The sequence below is a fragment of the Bubalus kerabau genome, chromosome 4 (genome assembly GCF_029407905.1).
Source record: "Bubalus kerabau isolate K-KA32 ecotype Philippines breed swamp buffalo chromosome 4, PCC_UOA_SB_1v2, whole genome shotgun sequence".
Lineage (NCBI taxonomy): Eukaryota > Metazoa > Chordata > Mammalia > Artiodactyla > Bovidae > Bubalus > Bubalus kerabau.
Window position 1 is genome coordinate 49561601 of NC_073627.1, and position 24484 is coordinate 49586084.

Below are 24484 nucleotides of genomic sequence, written 5' to 3' on the forward strand. Positions count from 1 at the left end.
TTTTCAAATGTACTTTTTCATGAAGGTTTTCTGAGTTATTGCCTGGCAGATGTTTTGTGTGTGTGCTTAGTCATTCAATCATGTCCAACTCTCTGCAGCCCCATGGACTGTAGACTGCTAGACTCCTCTGTCCGTGGAATTTCACAAGCAAAAATACTGAGCGGGTTACCATCTCCTTCTCCAGGAGATCTTCCCCACCCAGGGATCGAACCCCATCTCTTGCCTCTCCTGCATTGGCAGGTGGAACATGCTATTAAAAATGCAAGAAGAGCTCTTCCTGCCATCTTTCAGTGCTGCCATAACGGTGCATGAACGTCCTGGTTGATGCTCTCAAGAGGATCAACAATGGCAAAAGGAGAGAGGTAAATGACAGGTTCCAATCAGGCCATGTTCCAAAAGTCATCATCAGGTTGCTAACGATGATGATGAAGCGCAGTTACATTGACAAATTTGAAATAATTGATAATCACAGGGCTGGTAAAATTGTGAACCTCACAGGCAGGCTAAATAAGTGGATCAGCCCCAGATTTGACGTGCAATTCAAAGAGCTAGAAAAGTTACAGAATAACCTGCTCCCATCCTGTTGATTTGGTTTCATTGTTCTGACGATCTCAACTGACATCATGGACCATGAAAAAACAAGATGAAAACACACAGGAGGGAAAATCCTTGGATTCTTTTTCTAGGGATGTACTACGTGCGTGCAAATAAAATGCCTTAACGGTTAAAAAAAAAATAATAGGAAGATACAAATGCAGGTCTTCCTAATGAAATAAAGAAAGGAGATGATTTTTAAAAATTCTTTGAAAATCAAAGTATAGTTTATTTACAATATTTTCTTAGTTATACATCTTCAACATAGTAATTCAATTTTTTTACAAATTATGTTCCATTTGGTATTACAAAATAACGCCTATATTTCTCTGTGTTGTCTAATATATGCTTGTTGCTTATTTATTTCATACACAGTAGTTTGAACCTCTTAATCCCATGCCCCTTCCCCTCTTTATCCCCACTAGTAACCACTAGTTTGTTCTCTGTATCTGTTTTGTTATACACTTGTTTGGTTTATTTCTTAGATTCTACATATATTTGACGAGTCCCTTGGACATCAAGGAGATCAAACCAGTCAATCCTAAAGGAAATCAACCCTGAATATTCATTGGAAGGACTGTAGCTGAAGTTCCAATACTTTGACCACCTGAGGCGAAGAGCCAACTCATTGGAGAAGACCCTGATGCTGGGAAAGACTGAAGGCAGGAGGAGAAGGGGATGACAGAAGATGAGATGGTTGGATGGCGTCACCGACTCAATGGTCACGAGTTTGAGCAAACTCCAGAAGATCGTGAAGGACAGGGGAAACCTGGCGTGCTGCCGTTCATTCACGTTGGTGCAGATGGCAGGATTTCCTTCTTCCTGTATGGCTGGGCAGTGTTCCATTGTGTATACATGGACCACATCTTATTCATTCATTCATCTATTGATGGACATGTAGGTTGTTTCCATATCTTGGCTGTTACAAATAATGCTGCTATGAACATCGGGATGCATGTCTTTTTGAATTAGTGTTTTTGTTTTCTTTGGTTATAAATCCAGGAGTGGAACTGCTGAGTCATACAGCAATACATACATATAGTTTTTTTGAGATGCTGCCATACTGTTTTCCATAACGGCTGCACTAGTTTACATTCCTGCCAACAACGCACAAGTATTCCCTTTTCTCCACGTCCTTGTCAAAATTTGTTATTTGTACTATACTTTTGATGATATCTCATTGTGGTTTTAATTTACATTTCTATAATGATTCTGTAATGATTAGTGGGGCTTCCCAGGTGGCACTAGTGGTAAAGAATCCACCTCTCAATGCAGAAGACGTAAGAGATGCAGGTTTGATCCCTGGGTTGGGAAGATCCCCTGGAGGAGGGCATGGCAACCCACTCCAGTATTCTTGCCTGGAGAATTCCATGGATGGAGGAGCCTGGTGGGCTACAGTCCACAGGGTCACAAAGACTCAGAAACGACTGAAGTGGCTGAGCACACATGCAGTGATTAGTGATGCTGAGTATCTTTTCACATGCCAAATAGCCATTTCTATGTCTTCTTTGGAAAAATGTATATTCAGGTCTTCTGCCCTGAAATTAATGTTTACATCTCTTTGGTCTCCTTAAACCTGGAAGAAAGAGGGAACAGCATAGAGTTCATCTGGATACTTTTTAGGTACCTATGACATATCAAGATGTACAGCAAGCAATTGGACACAATAAAAATATTTTTAGCTCAGATAAAAATTATAAATGTAATCCAGTGAGTGTATTGGTTATCTACTAAAATTTAAGTTTTATTCTGAGATATTGCTATTAGTGCACAAAAGTGGTATGCGGTAATGAGTAGCATGTGGCAAACCAACATTTCCATTGAGAACAGTTAGAAAAGGCCATTATCATACATAAAACATCTGTCTGAAGGCAATTTAAAGCTGAGGCAACCAGCTTTGCTTTGCTTTAGACAAATTAGAGATTTACAAATACAAATCAGAGATTAAAAATACTGTCAAAACTTTCCTTGAGTAGCTAAGTCTCTAACTGGATTAAGATAATCATATGTTACTCTGTTGGCCTTGCAAAGGAGAGCATGAATCTTCTTGAGAGGAAGACAGTATCACTTAGATCCTCTATACCTTTTTTCATACAATGTCTAGGATTTAACTGAAAATTACCTGGCATGCCAAAATACATGACTGTATGGCGAAGACAAAGAAGGAAAAAACCATACCAACAGAAACAGACCAAAGTTAATCCAAATAATGGAATTATCAGACAAGGACTGAAAAGAGCTAGTATTTATGTGCTTAAGAGAGGAAAAAAGGGAGAAAAAAAATCATCAAAGAATTGATAGACTCCAGTAGGAATTCTAGAATTGAATTGAAATTAGACATTAACAGATAGGTTTAACAGGAAATTAGACACAGCAAAAGAGAAAATTAGTGAACTGGAAAGCTGAAAGCAACCCACTCCACTGTTCTTGCCTGGAGAATTCCAGGGACGGGGGAGCCTGGTGGGCTGCCGTCTATGGGGTTGCCCAGAGTCGGACACGACTAAAGTGACTTAGCACCAGACTTTAAATATAATCATGTCCCAGCATTTGGTTTTGAAGAAGTGCTCTAATGTAATCTCATTTACATTTTGTTCCAAAATTAATTCATAATCCAAAAAAGCAAGGCCTTTTAAATTAATTCCCTTAATTACTATTCCAGTCTGAGTCTGAGGAAGCAGTAAACCATAAGATATCAAATTGCAAGAGAATGTGGAAAACCAGATATGTAGAGTTGGAGCAGCATGCACCAGGTTATTTAGAAGTGTTTTTACTCATGAGGGCCGGTGTGGTTTCTCACACTTACCTAGATCTAGCTTTGTCACTTTACATATTTAGAAGCTGAGCCGTACGGGGGATAGAGCTTACTCATTGCAAGTCACAGCTGTGGCAGCTTGGAAACAGTGCTGCTGCTTAAAAAGTGGAATGTAAAGATGAATCATTTCTTCTTTTGAGTAAGGGTTTGCTGCAAATCAGAAATATACCCAGTTGTTACTAAAACAAAAAAATACCATGTTCGAATGAGGATTTTTTTCTTCCCTGGATTGTATTATTTCATAGTAAATAAATGAGGGTATTTGCTGTTGGCCTGAATGATAGTTATAACACTCAGGATTGGTGGAGTAATTAAGAGAAAAAGAGATGTGTATCTGTCATGTGGAAATATCGGCCCATCTGGAAATACAGTAGAGTAGTTAGCTGTGAAACAGACATGAAATATACTCGTTAATGTTGTTCCCCATAATGCAGTAACACAGCCCACATAGATCTTAAACAATTTAAGGTTTATATACATACATGTCACTTGGTATATACATACGTGTCACATTGTGGGTTAGCTATAAAATCAGAAGAAAGAAAACAAAAATTAAAAGAATAGATATTGGTGAGGCTTTTCTTTTTAAGAGCCAAGTCTCTTAATTATAACCATTTACTGTTGCTTTGGCTTTACTGCAGTGATTTTCAAAGGTTAATTATTCAAGATTTTTTTGTACTTACTGTAATAACTTGATATTTTTAAATCATCTTGTTTATATAAAACTTTTTATATACCGCTACTATAAATGGAAAGTCATTTTACATAAGTAGATAAAATAAATGTAATGAAAATAAGACATCGCAATTAAAAATAAGTGTAATAAAAAAAGGCTGATAAAAATCAATATTTAGATTTAAGCATACATAGAGAAAAAGTTGTTTATAAAATTTTTCTGGAGAAGGAAATTGCAACCCACTCCAGTGTTCTTGCCTGGAGAATCCTAGGGACGAGGGAGCCTGGTGGGCTGCTGTCTCTGGGGTTGCACAGAGTCGGACACGACTGAAGCTACTTAGCAGCAGCAGCAGCAGAGAAAAAGAGTGAAAATTCAGATTAAAAAATAGTCATATGGTACACAACAAAAACGTAAAATGTTTACACAATATGGAGAGATGTGAGAAAGTATAAGAGCAATATTTTCTTTAAGAGATAACTTTTAAAAAATTCCAAAGCTGACAAGACAGAAAAAGCTGTAGACTTGACATTCTGTGAATCCCAAGCAGAATGAATAGAAACAAAAATATACATAGGCACAGCATATCAAACTGTTAAACATCAAAGACAAGGAAAAAAATCTTAAGATGAATAAAAAAGGGCACATTACTTTCACAGTAGTAGCAGAAAATATTCTGTTGACTTTTTAAATTTTTCATTTTATGTTGGACCATAGTTGATTGAAAATTTTGTGTTAGTTTCAGGTATACAGCAAAATGATTCAGTTATACATGTATCTTCTTTTTATTCTGTTGACTTTTTAGATAGAATTGGCATATAACATTATATTAGTGGCTGGTATACAACACAGTGATCAGATATTTCTGTATATTGCAAAGTGACCACCCCTGGACAGTAGGTCTAGTTGACATCCATCACCATATATTAATACAACATTTTTTTCCTTGTGAAAACTTTTAAGATTTATTCTCTTAACAAACTTCAAATATACAATAGACTATTACCATAGTTGGGCTTCTCTGGTAGCTCAGCTGGTAAAGAATCCACCTGCAATGCAGGACACCCCGGTTAGATTCCTGAGTCGGGAAGATCCAGGAATTTGAAGGAGAAGGGATAGGCTACCCACTTCAGTATTCTTGGGTTTCCCTGGTGACTCAACCGGTAAAGAATCCACCTGCAATGTGGGAAACCTGAGTTCAGTCCCTGGGTTGGGAAGATCCCCTGGAGAAGGGAACAGCTACCCATTCCAGTATTCTGACCTGGAGAATTCCATGAACTGCATAGTCCATGGGGTCACAAAGAGCTGGACAGAACTGAGCAACTTTCACTTTCATTACCATAGTCACCATGCTGTACATAACATCCCATGATTTATTCATTTTACAGTTGGACTTTTGTGCTTTTTAACTTACTTTATCCATTTTGCAACCCCATCCCCACCCCTATTCCTTGTATTCATGAGCTTGGGAGCTTTTTTGGTTGGTTGGTTTTTGTCTTCATATTCCACATATAAGTGAGATCACATAATATTTGTTTTTCTTTGTCTTGTTTCACTTAACATTATGCCCTAAAAATCCACCCCTATTGTCAAAAATGGCAAAATTTCCTTCTTTTTCTATGATTGAATAATGTTTCATTGTGTGTGTTTAATGGCTATACAGAATATAGGAACATAAGTTTCTTCCATATCTTGGCTATTGTAAATAATGCTGCAATAAACATAGGGGTACATGTATCTTTCAGTTAGTACTTTTTTTTTTCCTTTGAATAAACACCCAGAAGTGAACCTGTGGGATCATATGGTCATTCTACTTTTAATTTTTTTGAGGAACTTCCACACTACTTTCCATAGTGGTTGCACAAATTTATATTCCCAACAGTGCACAAGGGTACCTTTTCCTTCAGTCCTCACTAAGACTTGCTATTTCTTGTCTTTTTGATGATAGCCATTCTAACAAGTGGAGAAGGCAATGGCACCCCACTCCAGTACTCTCGCCTGGAAAATCCCATGGACGGAGGAGCCTGGTAGCCTGTAGTCCATGGGGTCACTAAGAGTTGGACATGACTGAGCAACTTCACTTTGATTTTCACTTTCATGCATTGGAGAAGGAAATGGCAACCCACTCCAGTGTTCTTGCCTAGAGAATCCCAGGGATGGGGGAGCCTGGTGGGCTGCCGTCTATGGGGTCGCACAGAGTCAGACACGACTGAAGCGACTTAGCCATTCTAACAAGTATGAGGGGATATCTCACTGTGGTTTTGATTTTCATTTCCCTAATGATTAGTGATGTTAAAGCACTTTTTCATGTACCTTTATTATCTGTATGTCTTCTTCAGGAAAATGCCTATTCAGATTCTGTGCCATTTTAAAATTAGATTGTTTTGTTGTTATTGAGTTGAACGAATTCTTTACATACTTTGGATGTTAACCCCTTATGAGACACATGATTTGCAAATATATTCTCCTATTTGGTATGTTGCCTTTTAATTTTATTGATGATTTGATTTGTTTTACACAAGGTTTTAAGTTTAATGTGATCTTGCTTATTTATTTTTGCTTTTGTTATCTGTGCTTTTGTTGTCAATTCAAAAAAACAAAATCACCAAGACAGATGCTCAGCAGCTTACCACCTATGTTTTCTTCTAGGAGTTTTATGATTTCAGATCTATCATTAAAGCTTTTAATCCATTTTGAGTTAATTTTGTATGTAAGATATGGATTAATAGAATAGGATAGAAATCCAAGAAATAAACCCAAGCACCTGTCAGTTAATCTATGATAAAGGAGGTAAGAATATACAATGGGGGAAAGATAATCTCTTCAATAAGTGGTGCTGGGCAAACTGGACAGCTCCATTTATTAATAAAAGAATGAAATCAGAACATTCTCTATCACTGTTTACAAAAGAATGTCAAAATGTATTAAAGACTTAAATACAAGACTGGAAACCATAAAACTCATAGAAGGAAACACAGGCAGAATACTCTTTGACACAAGTTGTAGCAATATATATGTTTTTGGATCTATCGCCTAAAGCAAAGAAAATAAAAGCAAAAGTAAGTAAATGGAACGTAGTGAAACTTAAAAGCTTTTGCATAGTAAAGAAAAACATTGACAAAATGAAAAGACAATCTACTGAATAGGAGAAAATATTTCCAAATGATATGACTGATATGGGGTTACAATCCAAACTATTAAGATACCTCATACAACAACATCAAAAAGCAAGCAACATGATTTAAAAATGTGCAGAAGACCTGAATAGACATTTTTCAGAAAACAAAACAAAACAAAACAGATGGCCAACAGGCACATGGAAAGAGGTTCAACACTGTTAATCATCAGAGAAACACAATAAAACCACAATGAGATATCACCGTATACTGCCAGAGTGGCTACCATTAAAAAGAACACAAATAAAAAATGTTGGCGAGCATGTGAAAAACAGTAAGGAGCTTTCTCAAAAGACTAAAAAGAGAACTCCCACATCACTAAAAAGAGAAGCCACTCCTGGGTATATATCCAAAAAATGAAAAACTAATTTGAAAAAAGACATATGAATCCCAATGTTCATAGCAGCATTATTTACAACTGCCAAAATATAGAAGCAACCTAAGTGTCCATCAACAATGAATGGATAAAGAAGTTGTGCTATATATACACAATGGAATACTGCTGCTGCTGAGTTGCTTCAGTCATGTTCGACTCTGTGCGACCCCATAGACGGCAGCCCACCGGGCTCCGCCGTCCCTGGGATTCTCCAGGCAAGAACACTGGAGTGGGTTGCCATTTCCTTCTCCAATGCATGAAAGTGAAAAGTCAAAGTGAAGTCACTCAGTCGTGTCTGACTCTTAGCGACCCCATGGACTGCGGCTCACCAGGCTCCTCCGTCCATGGGATTTTCCAGGCAAGAGTGCTGGAGTGGGGTGCCATTGCCTTCTCCGAGCAATGGAATACTACTCAGCCACAAAAAATGAAACTTGCCTTTTGCAACAACATGGATAAAATAAGTCAGACAGAAAGACAAATAGTGTATGATATCACTTATATGTAGAATCTAAAATATAACGCAAACTAATGAAAATTAGTAACAAAAAAGGAACAGACCCACAGATACAGTGGGGAGAAGGAAGTGGGGGAACGGAAGAATAGAGTAGGGGATTAAGAGGTACAGATTGCTATGTATAAAATAAATAGGTTCCAGGGATTATATTGTACAACACAAGGACTACAGCCAATATTTTACAAAAACTATAAACGAGGTATAACCTTTAAAAATTGTGAATCATATACTTACCCAGCAGGGGAGATACCATGATCACAAAGGTGGTTTTCCCAGGGCAAGGCTCATCCATTGCACTCCAGGTGTGCTGACCCCTGCCATTTCCCCAAACGTGGGGAACTCGGCTGCATAATTTGTAGTAGGGAGAAACTACGTTCATGCTTCCTCCTGGTAGGCCTTTGAAAAACAAACGTCTGGGAATTTCCCAGTGGTTCAGCGTTTAACAACCTGTGCTTCCACTGCAGGGGGCACAGGTCCAATCCTTGGTTCTGGAACTAAGACCCCATTGCCATGTGGTACAGCCAAAAAACAAAACAAAAAACAAAACACTGTGAATCACTGTGTTGTATAGTAAAACTTATATAATATTGTAAATCAACTATTTACATATATACATAAACATTTTAAAAAGGAAGTAATTATTGATAGGTTTGTATTTAGTACCATTTTGCCATTTCCTGCTGTTTTGTAGCTCATCTGTTTCTTTTTTCTTCTCTCACTCACTTGCTTTGTGATTTGATGACTTTCTGTAGTAATATGCTTAGATTCTTATCCCTTTATCTTTTGGAGTGGAAATGGCAACCCACTCCAGTATTCTTGCCTGGAGAATTCCATGGACAGGGGAGCCTGGCAGGCTACAGTCCATGGGGTTGCAAAGAGTTAGACACAACTGAGCGGCTATTATTTATACTTTCATATGTTTTCCTATTACAGATCTCCCTCGACTTGTGATGGTTTTATGTCCCAATAAACCCATCATAAGTTGAAAATATTTTAAGTCAAATCTGCATGTAATACAACTAACCTACTGAACATCATAGCTCAGTCTAGCCTACCTTAAATCAGCTCAGAACACTTATACTGGCCTACAGTTAGGCAAACTCATTTAACACAAAGCTTATTTTTAAATTAAAATGTTGAATATATCATTTAATTTATTGATCACTGTACTGAAAGTGAAAAACAAAATGGTTGTATGGATATTTACCATCAAAGCAGACAGCTGAAAGCACAGCAGGCCTGAAGAATGTTTGAAACATTGAACTAAAATTAATCGCGGGATGATATTGATGCTACGGTGACAATTCTCTCTCGATGAGGCTTGACGATAGCAGGAGGCACTGGGGCATCTACACTAGCTGATGGTTTAGTAGGCACAATATTCTTTAGGAAGACTTCAAGCTTTGATTGTACAGCTTGTTTTGCCTGCAACGTTCTCTTGTGTGCAGAATAAGACATTTCAAAAAACCAGTTTTCAAACAATGCTAATATCATCCAGGCTTCCCTGTTATGGCAACAATAAATGCGAAGTATATGCTTTTTTGAGCGGGCTCTGGGAGTTGGTGATGGACAGGGAAGCCTGGTGTGCCACGGTCCATGGGGTGGCAAAGAGTCGGACACGACTGAGCGACTGAACTGAATTGTACTGAACCTATATGCTTTCTCGTATTCCTATGTGCTCTAGGGTTTTCCAAGTGGTAGGTTAAGAAAGGCTTCAACTTGAACCTTACAACATCTCTGTCCCAAAGCAGCATTATATAGTCTTTGGAAGCCTTGAATCCATTGTCTTGGACTTTTGATGAATGTACGTATGCTCTGGCATATGTTTTCAGAATAAGTTGATTTCATCAACATTACATACGTGTTCTGGCAAATACTTCTCCTCCACAATTATTCTACGCAGCTCTTCCTTAAACACTTCAGCACTTCCTTAATCACTTTGGTATCAGCAACCTGCTGCCTCACCACCAATGTTCACATTATGAAAATAACAACGCCACTTGAAACATTGCACATTTACTCACTATAAACATTCGCGTATGTGTAAGATCGTCAGCATACTCTTGAAGTGTATGGAAAAAAACTTGCCTCAGTAGACTACGTGGTGTGCGCTTCTGTATCTGATCTTCCATCCTAATGTCGAGAAATTTTCCCATATCATCAATTAGCCCCGGTAATTCCTTCGCGAAGACAGTGGATTTAACCAATGCTGACAATTTCACTGCATCACCAATTCACTTATCCTTTAAGATGGTCGAGAGCATCAATTGCAAAAGTCCTAACTCACACATAATGGCCATTACTGAATTGCCAGTTTCATGCAGGGAAATCGAGTTTCATCTCAAGAGTAATTGCTTTCCTCTTCTTCACATCAGAAGCAGGAAGCAACACAATACACTACAGAGCGTTGGTTATTTCCCCTCGTGATCACATGGCTGACTGCGAGCTGTGGCTCACTGCCAGTGCCCGGCATCATACAAAATATTGCATCGCATACGGCTAGCTCAGGAAAAATCATAATTCAAAATTCGAAGTATAGTTTCTACTGAACGCGAATTGCTTCCGTACCATCGTAAAGTCAAGAAATCCTAAGTCGAACCATTTTAAGACAGACACATCTGTACTGATTAGCACCCTTTCATTTCAGCTTAAGTCCCCATCACCAGCAGTCTAGAGGTGATGAACTTCTTTACATTTTGTTTGTCTGGAAGACTCTCCATATCATCTTCAATTCTGCATGTTAAAGCGACTATTCTGCTGAGTTCTTAAGGATGCCAGCTGGGCAATTAGAAAAGTCATAACTTCTCCAAGTGAACAGTGTAAAAGCAGTCCAAGAAGATTCAGAGAATTTTGTGGGGAGGGGGAAAAATTTTGGATGCTTCATTTCCTTATAAAGACTGTAAACGTCATCAATTATAATCTTTTCTAAGTTATAAAGGTTTTCTGGGTACGTCTTGGAAATTTCCATTGCTGTTGTTAAGAGTATTGAAAGTTTTCATAACTTAAAAGTGGAAGAAAACTTATCCATGGACTATGCACAGAGTAAATAAACTACCCTGTGCACAGAGTAATTAACAAGTTAATTTTCCTAATAACTTTTAAAGGGGCTTCCCAGAGGGCTCAGTGGTAAAGAATCTGCCTGCCAAGCAGGAGATGCAGGTTTCATCCCTGGGTTGGGAAGATCCCCTGGAGAAGGAAATGGCAACCCACTCCAGTATTCTTGCCTGGGAAATCCCACAGACAGAGGAGCCTGGTGGGCTACAGTTCATGGGGTTGCAAAAGTATTGGGCACAATTTAGAGACTAAACAACAACAAAAAGTCTTGAATAACACCTATGAAAACCATTTAGAAAGAAATAAATTGAAAATTAAATTAGACTTTCCAAGATCCTATCAATTTGTTTTCCTTGTAAAGCTTTTTAGAGGTATATTTTCACATTATTTGAGAACAACATTGACGACATAATGAAGAACATCTTTGTAGCCTGGTCTACTTTTAATGATTCAGATGAGCCTTGTGCAAGATTTTCTTGGGCTCCAAAATCACTGCAGATGGTGACTGTAGCCATGAGATTAAAAGACGCTTGCTCCTTGGAAGAAAAGCTACGACAAACCAAGACAGCATATTAAAAAGCTTTGCCGACAAAGGTCCATCTAGTCAAAGCTATGGTTTTTCCAATAGTCATGTATGGATGTGAGAATTGGACCATAAAGAAAGCTGAGCGCTGAAGAATTGATGCTTTTGAACTGTGGTGCTGGAGAAGATTCTTGAGAGTCCCTTGGACTGCAAGGAGATCCAACCAGTCCATCCTAAAGGAGATCAGTCCCGAATATTCATTGGAAGGACTGGTGCTGAAGCTAAATACTTTGGCTGCCTGATGCAAAGAGCTGACTCATGAGAAAAGAACCTGTTGCTGGGAAAGATTGAAGGCAGGACGAGAAGGGGATGACAGAGGATGAGATGATTGAATGGCATCACCAACTCGATAGACACGAGTTTGAGCAAACTCTGAGAGATGGTAAAGGACAGGGAAGCCAGCATGCTGCAGTCTGTGGGGTTGCAAAGAGTCAGACACAACTGAGCGATTGAACTGAACTGGACAATATTTAAACAACCTTTCGTCATTCCTCAGAAAGTAATCCATGCTGATTGCTCAAGAGGTGTTGAAAAATCTCAGAATCAAATTTATCACTTAAAGTTCCAAGTCTCTTCAAGACTATAAAAAGGGCCTTCTTTAAATCGTTCATTGTTTGACTGGTTATGAGGGTGTAGGACTTCGGGTAAATTGCAGATAAGCTTGAATCATGAAGAAGTCTTGCACTGCCTTCAGTTAATGTAGAAGATTCTTCACTGCAGTAAATCTTTGTCATGACACACACTTTCCCAGTGTAGCCACCAATTTTTACCAGTTTCTTCTTTAAAGTTAAGGCAGTTTGTATAGAATAGCCTTTTAGTTCCTCATTCAGTTCTCTGAGGAAGGTGTATAAGACTGGTGGACGGTCCTGGGAAATTAGAAGTGCATCACAGATGACGCTCTGGTTCTCTTGCAAGTCCAGATCCAAAGACCAGCTCTTAGAAAAGATCAATGTACCTTGATGAACAGAGCCCATCTCTTTACGTATCAACTGTTCAAGTCCTTCATGTTGTGAGAACAGTCTCTTGTAGAGGATTTCTGGAATATATGTCACCTTTTCTGATGGCACTAGGTATGAAAATAATCATAATAAATTTTTAAACACTGGAAGCTTCCAATTCCAACCATGACAAAGTAGCTTGTACCAGACCAACCCCTCCCACCAAACACAACTATAAAAGTTGTATAAAATATAAAAACAGAAATTTAAAGAACTAGAGAGCAACCAACACAAGCAGGACTTAAAGGGTCACAATATTTGATGGAAACACAGGAAGTAGAACCACATTCATCCCAGCTTTTTGCCTGAGGATATTTTCCATATCATGTCATGGGTAAATACAGCCCAAGCATAAATCTCCAGTTTTATTAGGCTGAGGAAAAAGAGACTGGCATTCAGGGCTACCAGAGGAACTATAATTCGAGAGGGAAAATCTAAGATAAAACTGCAGAAAAGCAGCCAAACTCTACATACACATTTCCTTCAACTCACTTGGCAGACGCAGGGTGAGATGCAGAAAACCCAGAAGAAATTGTCAACTGGGAGGTTAAAAAGAGCTGAACCTGAGTTTTATCAACCTCATGGTGGGGTGACTTAGACCGGAATTTGAGTCCCTGAAAAGCGGAAGGCCCGTGGTAAACACCTCAGACTTTGAGTTGAGACTCAAGAAGAGCCATGACCTAGTAATGGTAAGGGCAAAATTTAAAGATATTCTTTCTAGAAAAGCATAAAACAAATCTTAAAACAAAGAATCAAGGTTATCACTGGTACTCTATCTACCTGCAGAAAGAAATATAATCCCCTCTGGAGGAATGTAGCATCTTCCAAAGCCTCTGTGGTTTTTTTCTTTTCTTTTAATTGGAGGATAATTGCTTTACAACGTCGTGTTGGTTTCTGCCATACAGCAACATGAGTCAGCCATAAGTATGCACATGTCTCCTCCCTCTTGAACCTCCCTGCACGTCCACCCCATCCCACCCCTCTGGGTTGTCACAGAGCACTGGGCTGAGCCCCCTGGGTTATAGAGCAACTTCCTACTTGCTGTCTGTTGTACATACGGTAATATTTATGTTTCAGTGCTAGTCTCTCAATTTGTCCCACTCTCTCTTTCCCCTACTGTGTTTAGGAAGATGCCACATACCACAGGGCAACTAAGCCAACCGAGCCCACGTACGCTGGAGCCCCCTGCTGCAAATGAGCCTGCGCTCCACAACCAGAGAAGCCACTGCAGTGAGAAGGCCCTACGCTGCAACTAGAGAGCAGCCTCTGCTCACAGCAACTAGAGAAAGCTCATGTTGCAGCAACAGAGACCCAGCACAGCCATAAATAAACAAATAAAAATGAAAGAAAGAAAAAAGAGCAATCGGGTGATAAAAGCCATCTATCAACTCTTCCCCAAGGAGAGGAAGAATTGGGACACACATCTAGTGCCTCACCTTTTCTGGCTACGACTTGAGGCACTGGCTTCCACCGTCCCTTAATCAGGGCACTGGTGGGACTTGGCTTACAAACACTAGGAACAAAGCGTTAGCGGCTTAAATGAGCACAAAGCTTTGAGAGGCACCCAGAAGGTCTGGCTGAACTACTTAGTGAGTTCATCTCCTATTTGAGGTCAGTCTGTGAAAACAGCTGCTTTATCTAATGTGCAGAAACCAACACAGTCAAGAAAAGAGAAGAAATGGGATTATGCTCAAAATTAAAGAACAAAACTCATCTCCAGAAACCTTTTCCTAATGAAGTAGAGCCAAGTGATTTACCCAACAGGGAATTCAAAATAACGACCTTAATGATATTTTCTTAGGTCAGGAAAGCAATGTTATGAACAAATGATTTAAAATAAATTTTAACAAGGTGGTGTGAAATCAATATATAAAATCAGTTGCATTTCTACAGACTAGCGACAAATAAGAAAAAAATGTAACTTTTAAAGTAAAACATTGAGAATTCCCTGGTGGTACAGTGGTTAGGACTTTGTACCTCTATTCATTCCTGAGGGCACAAATTCAGTTCTGGGTCAGAGAACTAAGATTCCGCAAGCCAAGCAGTGCAGCCAAACAAAAAGGTAACATCAATTACAACAAAACATTTTAAAAACCTATGTTCAATTGTACAAAGACCAATTGATATAAATAATGTCACTATGCCACTTCTGAAATCTATATATTCAGTGTAACTGCGATCAAAATCTTTAAAGGGTTTTTGTGGCACTTAAACAGTTCTAAAATTTGTTTCATAGATTAAATGATTTAAATTGCCAAGACACTCTCAAAGAAAAAGAGTAATAGTACGGAAGCCTGCCCTGCTAAGTACTTAGAACAATGTTACAATATTAAGACAGTATAGTGTGTATAAGGACAGACAAATTGACCAAATGAACATAATATGGATTCTAGAAACAAAGCTATACATATACCTAGTAATATTGCTGGAGATGGCATGGCAAATTGGTGGGTGAAAATGGGAACTGTTCAGTAACTGGAGCTGGGTAATGTGGTTACTGGGCTTCCCTGGGGTTCAGTGGTAAAGAATCTGCCTACCAAGCCAGGAGAACACAGGTTTGATCCCTAGGTTGGGAAGATCCCCCTAGAGAAGGAAATGGCAACCCACTCCAGTATTCTTGCCTAGGAAATCCCATGGAAAGAGCAGCCTGGTGGGCTATAGTCCAGGCAGGTCGCAAAGAGTTAGACACAACTTAGTGAATGAAAACCAACAACGTGGTTATCCACATGGAATAAAATGAAATACCATCCTTACATCCCTACTGAGATAGATTGAGGCTTTAAATGTCAAACATAAAGTGCAAAACCCTAAAACTTTTAGAAGAAAATGAAAGGAAATATGGTTCTAACTTACTGGTTAGAGAGGATCTCATACACAAAGCAGAAAGAGCAGTGAAACAGAAAATTTAAATATTGGTAACTTGGACTATTTTAAATTAAGTCACAATCAGCAAAAGTATCAAGCTGCTGATAATCATCATATGCCTCAAGGAGTCAGGCATGACTGAAGCAACTTAGCAGCAGCAGCCTCAAAAAAAGAGAAAACAAAAGCTACGAACTTGGAGAAGATTTCTGTAACCTGTAATACATATGATCAGAAGATGATCTGGGTTCTAGAATCTCCTACATATCAACAGGAAAAAGACAAAAGCCTAATAGCAAAATGGGCAACCGACAGAATAGGCATTTCATAGGCAATAAAATACAGACAGACAGTAAGTACACGAAGAGATGTTCAACCAAATTAACAACCAGGGAAATGCAGATGTACACAGATACTATTTTACACCTATTTGAGTGGGAAAAAGGAGGACGAAAAGAAAGATGAAGAGAAGCTGACAACTGGAGAAGATGTGCCATTTCTAACATGCTGGTGGGAGTAAAGTGACTCATCTACTCTGGAGAACAATCTGGCATTATCCTATTGCTCGGATATTCATATACTTCCTGACCTAGCAATTCTACTCCTAGGTGTGCACCCTAGAAAAATTTTCACAAATATGCGGCAGAAGACTGAACAAAAATGTTCAAGGTAACACTGTGTATACAGCAGAAAACAACAAACATGTTGCCCATAAGTAATAACAACAAAAACAGGTAAATCAGAGATTCTGAGTATTGTTGGTCTTTCTTCAATAATGGAATATAGCCGTTGTATGAAGCTGGGTCTCAATATAGACTTCCTACTGACATGATGGATTTCCTTTTTGTTTAAACTAAGTTGACTTGGGTTTCTCTTACTTCCAATGAAAGGAGCTCCTATTACACCAAGAAAAAGTCTAATCAAAATCTGAAATATTACATTTTGATATAGTCCATGCTAAAAACACCAAAAGCATTCCCCTGAATGCCAGAATATGCTTTAATGATAAGTTTCAAGACAGAGCTTATTTGAAGAGGAGATTTGAAAAGACATACAAGTCCAAAGAAACCCTAATTAAATTACCTCTAAAGTAATATCTCTGCTGTTGACTTTCTAAATTCTTACCTTTATCAACAGACCGATCATGGGGAATTGGAGATAACATACTTCGCTGAAAGTTCATCTCTTCAAACAACCTGGGAAAATCTTAAAAAACAAAACCCACTTTCTTAATTTGTCACTACTAAATGCTTACTATATCAACTAAATGCTTTGTATATCTAAAGTCTGCTTAGAAATGACTCCATTTTCCCAATAGAAATATTGTTAAATATTGTGGATAGGAGATCCAACCAGTCCATCCTAAAGGAGATCAGTCCTGGGTGTTCATTGGAGGGACGGATGTTGAAGCTGAAACTCCAATACTTTGGCCACCTGATGTGAAGAGCTGACTCAATGGAAAAGACCCTGATGCTGGGAAAGATTGAAGGCAGGAGGAGAAGGGGACGACAGAGGATGAGATGGTTGGATGGCATCATCGATTCGATGGACATGGGTCTGGGTGGACTCTGGGTGTTGGTGATGGACAGGGAGGCCTGGTGTGCTGTGGTTCATGGGGTCGCAAAGAGTCGGACACGACTGAGCAACTGAACTGAACTGAACTGGACTGAACTGATTGTGGATAGATTCCCAGGTCAGACATAAGTTATAAATTTATTCCTTGATGCTACTGAAACATACTATGTTGAATATGAATAGCAAAGTGCATGAATAGTAATCGAATACATTACCATATAACTGGGCTCATTTTAAAAGCAATTAAAATTAGAAGACATGAGGGCTAGTGAAGGAGAGTCTAATTTTGTGCAGATTCTAAGAATGAGGCTTGCAATTTCAGAGATTTTTAAGTTGCTAGTGTTGGTCCAATTTCACTGGAGGCTTTTCTTTTCCAAAAATCAGATAAAATACCAACATTATCCTTTTCTTATCAGTTCAATCTAGGGTTATATGTTGGTCCACAAATGGAAGAAACAGGAGAGGAAGCGGGAAGAGGTTTTAAGGGAAAGTGTAAAGAAAGATGAAAGAGCAAGTATATAAAAGAGGCAAGTGTTCCTGAGAGAAAGAAATGGTCAGTTACTGAAACTGAGCTCCAAAAGGAAAAGGGAGAAGGAATTCACAGGCTTTCCTTGAAAGTGAGTAGACGTGATAGGGAAGAAAAATTACACCAGGTAGTGCTATGGCGAGAAGATAATGTACTTTTGTGTATGGAATAACTACCTTCTAAACAGGTAGAGATAGCAAACTATTGCATGTATCTACCAAAGATTAGTCAATTAGGTGTTGAAATCTGAGGACTATTGATCTTGCCCCCCATCTCAGAGAACAAAAAACCTTCGTGCTGCAGCCAAATGCACCATTATTTCTACTCCCCCTTCCTCACCTGGTTCAGGATCCATCATTAACTGCACCCACTCCTCCACCGACAGCTGCATCACTTGATTGTCTTTTACATGCCAGGAATCCGGCTTTTTGGCAAACACTGCACAACAGAATGGCTCTATTTTGAGGATACAGACATATCCACAAAGACTTTCTTCATCGTATACCTCAAGGAATTTGCATAAATAATTGATCTTCTTCTTCTCCATACAGAAGTGATAGACAGGCAACTTGCTGATGCATTTTTCTATTTCTCTTTCTAACTTGTCAAGGTCACTCTTCTCTGCTTTAAAGCCAATTACTTCTTGTTTTTTTTCACTTAAACCAATAAACAAATATCCCCCACGAGTATTTGCAAATGCTGAAACATTTTGAGGGAGAATCTCTTTAATGCGTTGCAACAGCTTTTGTGTTGAGAAGTCTTTAATTTCCACATATGTGGATTCAGTAAAGGTGAGTTTTTCTCTATACCTGAGTTGCGTTCTATTAAAAAAATCAGAAGCCAAGGCTTTTGTGCTACTTTCTTCTGTTTCTTCTCGGCACCTCTTTGAAGATGATTTTGACGTTAAAGAAAATCTCTCTCTAGTTTCTACCCTGTCTTTGAGGAATTCCAGTGCCACGGTAGCATTCATGACATTTACAGAGGTTATATCTCTTTTGTACAAATTGGAACTCAAGGTGGCAATCTTCATCCCAGGGATTTTGGAGCTCCACGATTTGACAAAAATCAGAAAATATTTACCTTGTTTCATAAAGTCAAAGTATTTATGAACAATTGGAACCATATCGGCTAAAGAATGTTCCAAATCTAATCCTATTCCATCTTTTTCATAACTATAATCTTCATTCTCAATTTCAATCTTGCTTATTCCCCCTCCAGAATTCAGCAAAGTAATCACACATTTTGAGAGGCTTTCATTCTGCTTTTTTCTCAGTTGAGAGTCTCTCATTTTTTTTCTATTCTTCTCTCCCAAAGTGACTTTTCCCACATCTAGAACCAGCTCCGGGTAGTTAGCGTCCAAAACAATACAGATGGTCATTTTCTCAGGAGCCATTCAATTTCCAAGCAGAAATTCTTTTCTGTAAAACAGACAGCCATTTAAAATAGGACCTGAACAGAAGAGAGCAGATTCTGTATTGTGAGGCAAACCCAGCAAAATTCTTTCTTTTGCTTTATCCTATATCCCATTGAATAGCATGGTAAGGATACAAAGTATGTTTTTTTAAACATATTTTGAACTAAGGTGATAATTTCTACTCCTCTAAAATTTTTCAATATTTTACCATAGTTTTATATGACCCTCTTCTAATTGTTTGAATCTCATTTTTATCTGTTTATATTATATCCTTTCTTTTTTTAAATATAAATTTATTTATTTTAATTGGAGGCTAATTACTTTACAATATTGTATTGGTTTTGCCATACATCAACATGAATCTGCCACGGGTGTACACATGTTCCCCATCCTGAACCCCCCTCCCACCTCTCTCCCCATACCATTATATCCTTTCTAATTCCATATATATATATATATAACTTATTTCTCTCTTCTTTTCTTAAATAAGGCCCTGAGGAGAGCCTATCTATATTTCTGATCTCAGTGAACCAAGTTTTAGCTTTATATATTACATATATTTTAATTTTTAAAATGATTTCAACTTTATCTTAATTATCTTATTGAGGAATCCTTTGGGGAAATTATCACTGGGAGTATAAAGACATCTAGCAATATACCATCGTTTTCTTTCTTTTAGTCCTGAAGAAACATTGCTTTACAATGTTGCCTTGATGCAATATGCCATTTTAGTAATTTTTCCTTCCTGCAAGGATGAATCAGATTCACAAATTTTGGCCATTGATCTTAAGCAAGGTGGGTCAAGATTTCCTATTTTCTATCCATTTTCTATCAGATATCACATAGCCACATATTTTCAATGAGGTAAAATTCTCATATACAAAAACATCTGCTTTAGTATAACTATATAAATAATCCATTAGCTCTGTTCCTTTAAGGCCTATTGGGATTACAGTTTTGCTATATGGCCTAGAGACAACTGAGTGTAAAGTTTATCACAGGTAGGAGTTACTACACCAGGAAAGAATATAAAGGGTCCAAATACTCCTATCCATTGCTGGACCAGTATCCTGAGGAGGCTCAGCTGTAGGTTGTAGAGACCACCTCAGTCTCCATAAACTTTTGATCATATGTAAATAACTGTATGGATTGAACATTTGTGTCCCTCCAAAATTTATATGCTGAAACCCTGCCCTACCACGCTGAAGATATTAGAAAGTGGGGCCTTTGGGGGGTAATTAGCATCAGATGAGGTCATAAGGTTCGAGCACTCATGAATAAAATTAATGCCTTTATAAGAATCTCAAGACAGCTTGCTTCTCTTCTCTGCTCTTTACCATGTCATGAAAAGTCAGTACTCTGCAACCAGAAAAGGACCCTCTTTTCAACCAGACTAGAACCTGACCACACTGGCACCTTGATCCTGGACTTCCCAGCCTCCAGAACTGTGAGAAATAAATTTATGTTGCTTATAAGCCACCCAGTCTAGGATAGTTTTGTTATAGCAGCCAGAACTGAGACATCAAAAATAACTCTGGGTCAGCTTTGGACATTAAAACTTTGGACATGGAAAATAACTCTTTGTGCTGTGTGCTGAGTCGCTCAGTTGTGTCCGACTCTTTGCGACCCCATGGACCCCAACCTCTGTCCATGGGGATTCTCCAGGCAAGAATACTGGAGTGGGTTGCCATGCCTTCCTCCAGGGAGGATCTTCCCAACCCAGGGATGGCACCCAGGTCTCTCGCATTGCAGGCAGATTCTTTACTGTTTGAGTCACCAGGGAAGCCACCAGGAAGTTTAGTGTGGTTGTTTTCAACCTACAGGAAATCAGGTGGGGGCTCCTAATCAGAACACCAAGAGGAAAGGTCTGGGGCTGGTTCCTGCCGTGGACTCTGAACCTCCGGGGCGCAGAGCACTCTTCATGCTCTGGAATGTCTTCCATGAAATTTTCTGAGCCCTTCCAGTGCCTGGGACCAGCCAGGGCCAGCAGTATCATCCTGGAAGGTTGCCCAAGCCTGGACAACACTGTAAGGTTTCAGATCCAACTTTCCTCCCTTTGGAGTTCTCAACAGCCTCTACCTAAGGAGCCCTGGGACTCACACTGACATGTCCTGGGACCTCATGACTGGATCCTGGTTCCAGAGAATAGCCTGGTACTATAAACTGAATGTTTGTGTGCCCCTAAAATTCACATGTTGAAACCTAATCCCCAGTGTGATGATGTTTGGGGTGTGATGTGGTTAGGTCATAAGGGTGGTGCCTTCATAAATAAGATTAGTATCCTTACAAAAGGTTCCCCAGAGAGCTGCCTGACCCTTTACACCTGTAAGGACAGAGAAAGTGAAAGTAAAGTTGCTCAGTCGTGTCCAACTCTTTGTGACCCCGTGGACTGTAACCCACCAGGCTCCTCCGTCCATGGGATTCTCCAGGCAAGAATACTGGAGTGGGTTGCCATTTCCTTCTCCAGGGGATCTTCTTGACCCAGGGATCGAACCCAGGTCTTCTGCATTGCAGGCAGACGCTTTAACCTCTGAGCCACCAAGTCCAAGGACAGAGAAAGGACAGTCATTTAAGAACCAAGCAGCTGCCCTCATCAGACACCAAATCTGCTGCACCAACTTCCGTAACTGTAAGAAATAAACTGCTATTGTTTATAAGCCACCCAGTCTATGACATTTTGTGATAGCAGCATGAACAAATTAAGATACCTGGCAAGTGGATCACCTCACTGGTTGAAAGTCTTTCCTGCACAGGATTGAGACTGGATAGCCAGAATGGTGCTAATGTTCTGATGTTAGTTGAGAAATTATTTTTATTGGCAAGAATCCCACACACACACAAAATTTAGCCAGGTGGAATTCACCAATGAAGCCGTCTTCATTTCATCTTCTTTTGACCCTCATTTCTTATTTTTTTAGGAATATATTATGTCTTTATTGATTATTTTGTTGAAGCTTTGAATGAGATCCTTTAACTTACATTCCTCCAGTTATCCTTTTGCCTTTTTTTTTTTCTACTTCCTTCCTTCCTTTCTTTTTAAATTGAAGTATAGTTGATTTACGATGTGATAGTTTCAGGTGTATAGCAAAGTAATTCAGTTATACATACCTATGTGTGTGTGTGTGTGTGTAAATCTAGTCTTTTTCAGATACTTTTTCATTGTGGGATATTAACAGATATTGAATATAATTTCCTGTGCTATACAGTAAGCCCTTGTTGGCTATCTATTTTATATATTATAGTGTGTATGTGTTAATCCTAATTTATCCCTCCCCCTGCCTTTTCCCTTTGGTAACCATAAGTTTGCTCTCTATGTCTGTGAGTCTGTTTTGTAAATAAGTTCATTTGAATCATTTTTTTTAAGATTCCACATATAAATGATATTAGTTTTTCTCTGACTTACTTAGTATGATAATTTCTAAGCCCATCCATGTTTATGCAAATGGCATTATTTCATTCCTTTTTATGGCTGAGTAATGTCCCATTTTGTGTGTATGTGTATATATTTCTATGACACATCTTCTTTATCCATTCACCTGACAGTGGACATTTAGGTTGCTTCCATGCCTTGGCTATTGTAAGTAGAGTTGCTATGAACACTGAGGTGCATGTATCTTTTTGAATTAGTTTTCCCTAGAAAACTGCCTGGGAGTGGGATTGCTGGATCATATGGATACTGTTCTCCATAGCTGCTGCATTAATTTACATTCCCACCACCAGTGGATGAGGATTCCTTTTTCTTCATACCCTCCCCAGCATTTATTTTTTGTAGACTTTTTGATGATGGTCAGATCTGACCAGTGTGAGGTGATACCTCATTTTAGTTTTGATTTGCATTTTTCTCTTATAATTAGCTGGAGAAGGCAATGGCACCCCACTCCAGTACTCTTGCCTGGAAAATCCCATGGGCGGAGGAGCCTGGTAGGCTGCAGTCCATGGGGTCACGAAGAGTCGGACACGACTGAGCGACTTCACTTTCACTTTTCACTTTCATGCATTGGAGAAAGAAATGGCAACCCACTCCAGTGTTCTTGCCTGGAGAATCCCAAGGACGGGGGGGCCTGGTGGGCTGCCGTCTATGGGGTTGCACAGAGTCGGACACGACTGAAGCGACTTAGCAGCAGCAGCAGCAGCTTATAATTAGCAATGTTGAGCATCTTTTCATGTACCTGTTGGCTATCTATCTTGGATAAATGTCTATTTAGGTCTCCTGACTACTTTTTGATTGGGTTGGTTTTTTTGACATTTGGGTTATATAACCTGTTTGTATACTTTGAGAATTAAAACCTCGTCAGTCACATTGCAAATATTTTCTCCCATTCTATGGGTTGTCTTTTCGTTTTGTTTATGGTTTCCTTTGCCGTGCAAAGTATTTTAAGTTTAGTTAGGTCCATTTGTTTATTTTTCCTTTTATCTCCATAACCCTAAGAGACAGATCCAAAAACATGTTGCTGCGATTTATGTTGAGGATGTTCTGCCTATGTTTTCCTCATTTCCTATTTTAATGCCTTCCTTTGTGTTTATTTTTTCCCCATAGTTTACCTTAGGGTTCACTCTTGGTGTTGAATTTCCTATGGGTTTGGACAAATGTACAATAATATGTATCCATCATTATACTATCATACAGAACGCTTTCACTGCCCCCAGGATCCTGTGTGCTCCACCTGCTCTCCTCCCGGAACCCTCAATCCCTGACAACTACCGATCTTTTCACTGTCTTAGTTTTGCCATTCCCGTAAGGTCACATAATTGGAGTCATACAGTACACAGTCTTTTCAATTGATTTCATTCACTTGATAATATGCATTTAAGGTTCTTCTGTGTCTTTTCATGGTTTGATAACTCACTTATTTAAAAAAAAAACTTTTAATTTTGTATTGGGGTACAGCCAATTAACAATGTTGTGATAGCTTCAGGTGAACAGCAAAGGGACTCAGCCATACACATACATGTATCTGTTCTCCCCTAAACTCCCCTCCCATCCAGGCTTACTTATTTTTAACACTGAATAATATTCCATTGCCTGAATACACCACAGTTTATTTATCCATTCACCTACTGAAGGATGCTTTCGAGGTGGTGCTACTGGTCAAGAACCTGCCTGCCAAAGCAGGAGACATGAAGAGACATGGGTTTGATCCCTTGGTCGGGAACATCTACTGGAGAAGGGAGTGGCAACCCACTCCAGTATTCTTGCCTGGAGAATCCCATGGACAGAGGAGCATTGTGGGTTATAGTAATGGGGTCACAAAGAGTCAGACACGACTGAAGGGACTGAGCACTGAAGGGTATCTTAATTGCTTCCCAGTTTGGGCAGTTATGAATAG

General features: G+C 39.0%; 1 protein-coding gene, 1 long non-coding RNA gene, 1 other non-coding gene and 1 pseudogene across 4 annotated transcripts in view; 2 read left to right on the forward strand and 2 right to left on the reverse strand.

The window, feature by feature from the left end:
• The first annotated feature begins 308 nt into the window (after positions 1-308).
• LOC129651395 (40S ribosomal protein S15a-like) lies at positions 309-686 on the forward strand (annotated as a pseudogene).
• Positions 687-4212: 3526 nt separating this feature from the next.
• On the reverse strand, positions 4213-8678 carry LOC129651396 (uncharacterized). The gene is made up of 3 exons (XR_008714122.1): positions 8380-8678; positions 5208-5255; positions 4213-5128 (listed from the first exon to the last, which is right to left on the reverse strand). It is a non-coding gene; the product is annotated as an uncharacterized LOC129651396 (long non-coding RNA).
• On the forward strand, positions 8372-8533 carry LOC129651981 (U1 spliceosomal RNA). The gene has a single exon (XR_008714468.1). It is a non-coding gene; the product is annotated as a U1 spliceosomal RNA (small nuclear RNA).
• Positions 8679-9357: 679 nt separating the features above from the next.
• Positions 9358-24484, reverse strand: part of SLFN12 (schlafen family member 12) — a 35825-nt gene continuing 20698 nt past the window's right edge. Inside the window, exons 2-4 of one of the 2 annotated variants that reach the window (XM_055577293.1) lie at positions 18083-19161; positions 16768-16848; positions 9358-12848 (exon numbers count right to left, since the gene is read on the reverse strand). In XM_055577293.1, coding sequence (XP_055433268.1) covers positions 12268-12848; positions 16768-16848; positions 18083-19136 — 1716 coding nt within the window. In that variant the 5' untranslated portion in view covers positions 19137-19161 and the 3' untranslated portion in view covers positions 9358-12267. The remainder of the gene's footprint in view (positions 12849-16767; positions 16849-18082; positions 19162-24484) is intronic. The other variant, XM_055577294.1, reaches the window with a different exon arrangement.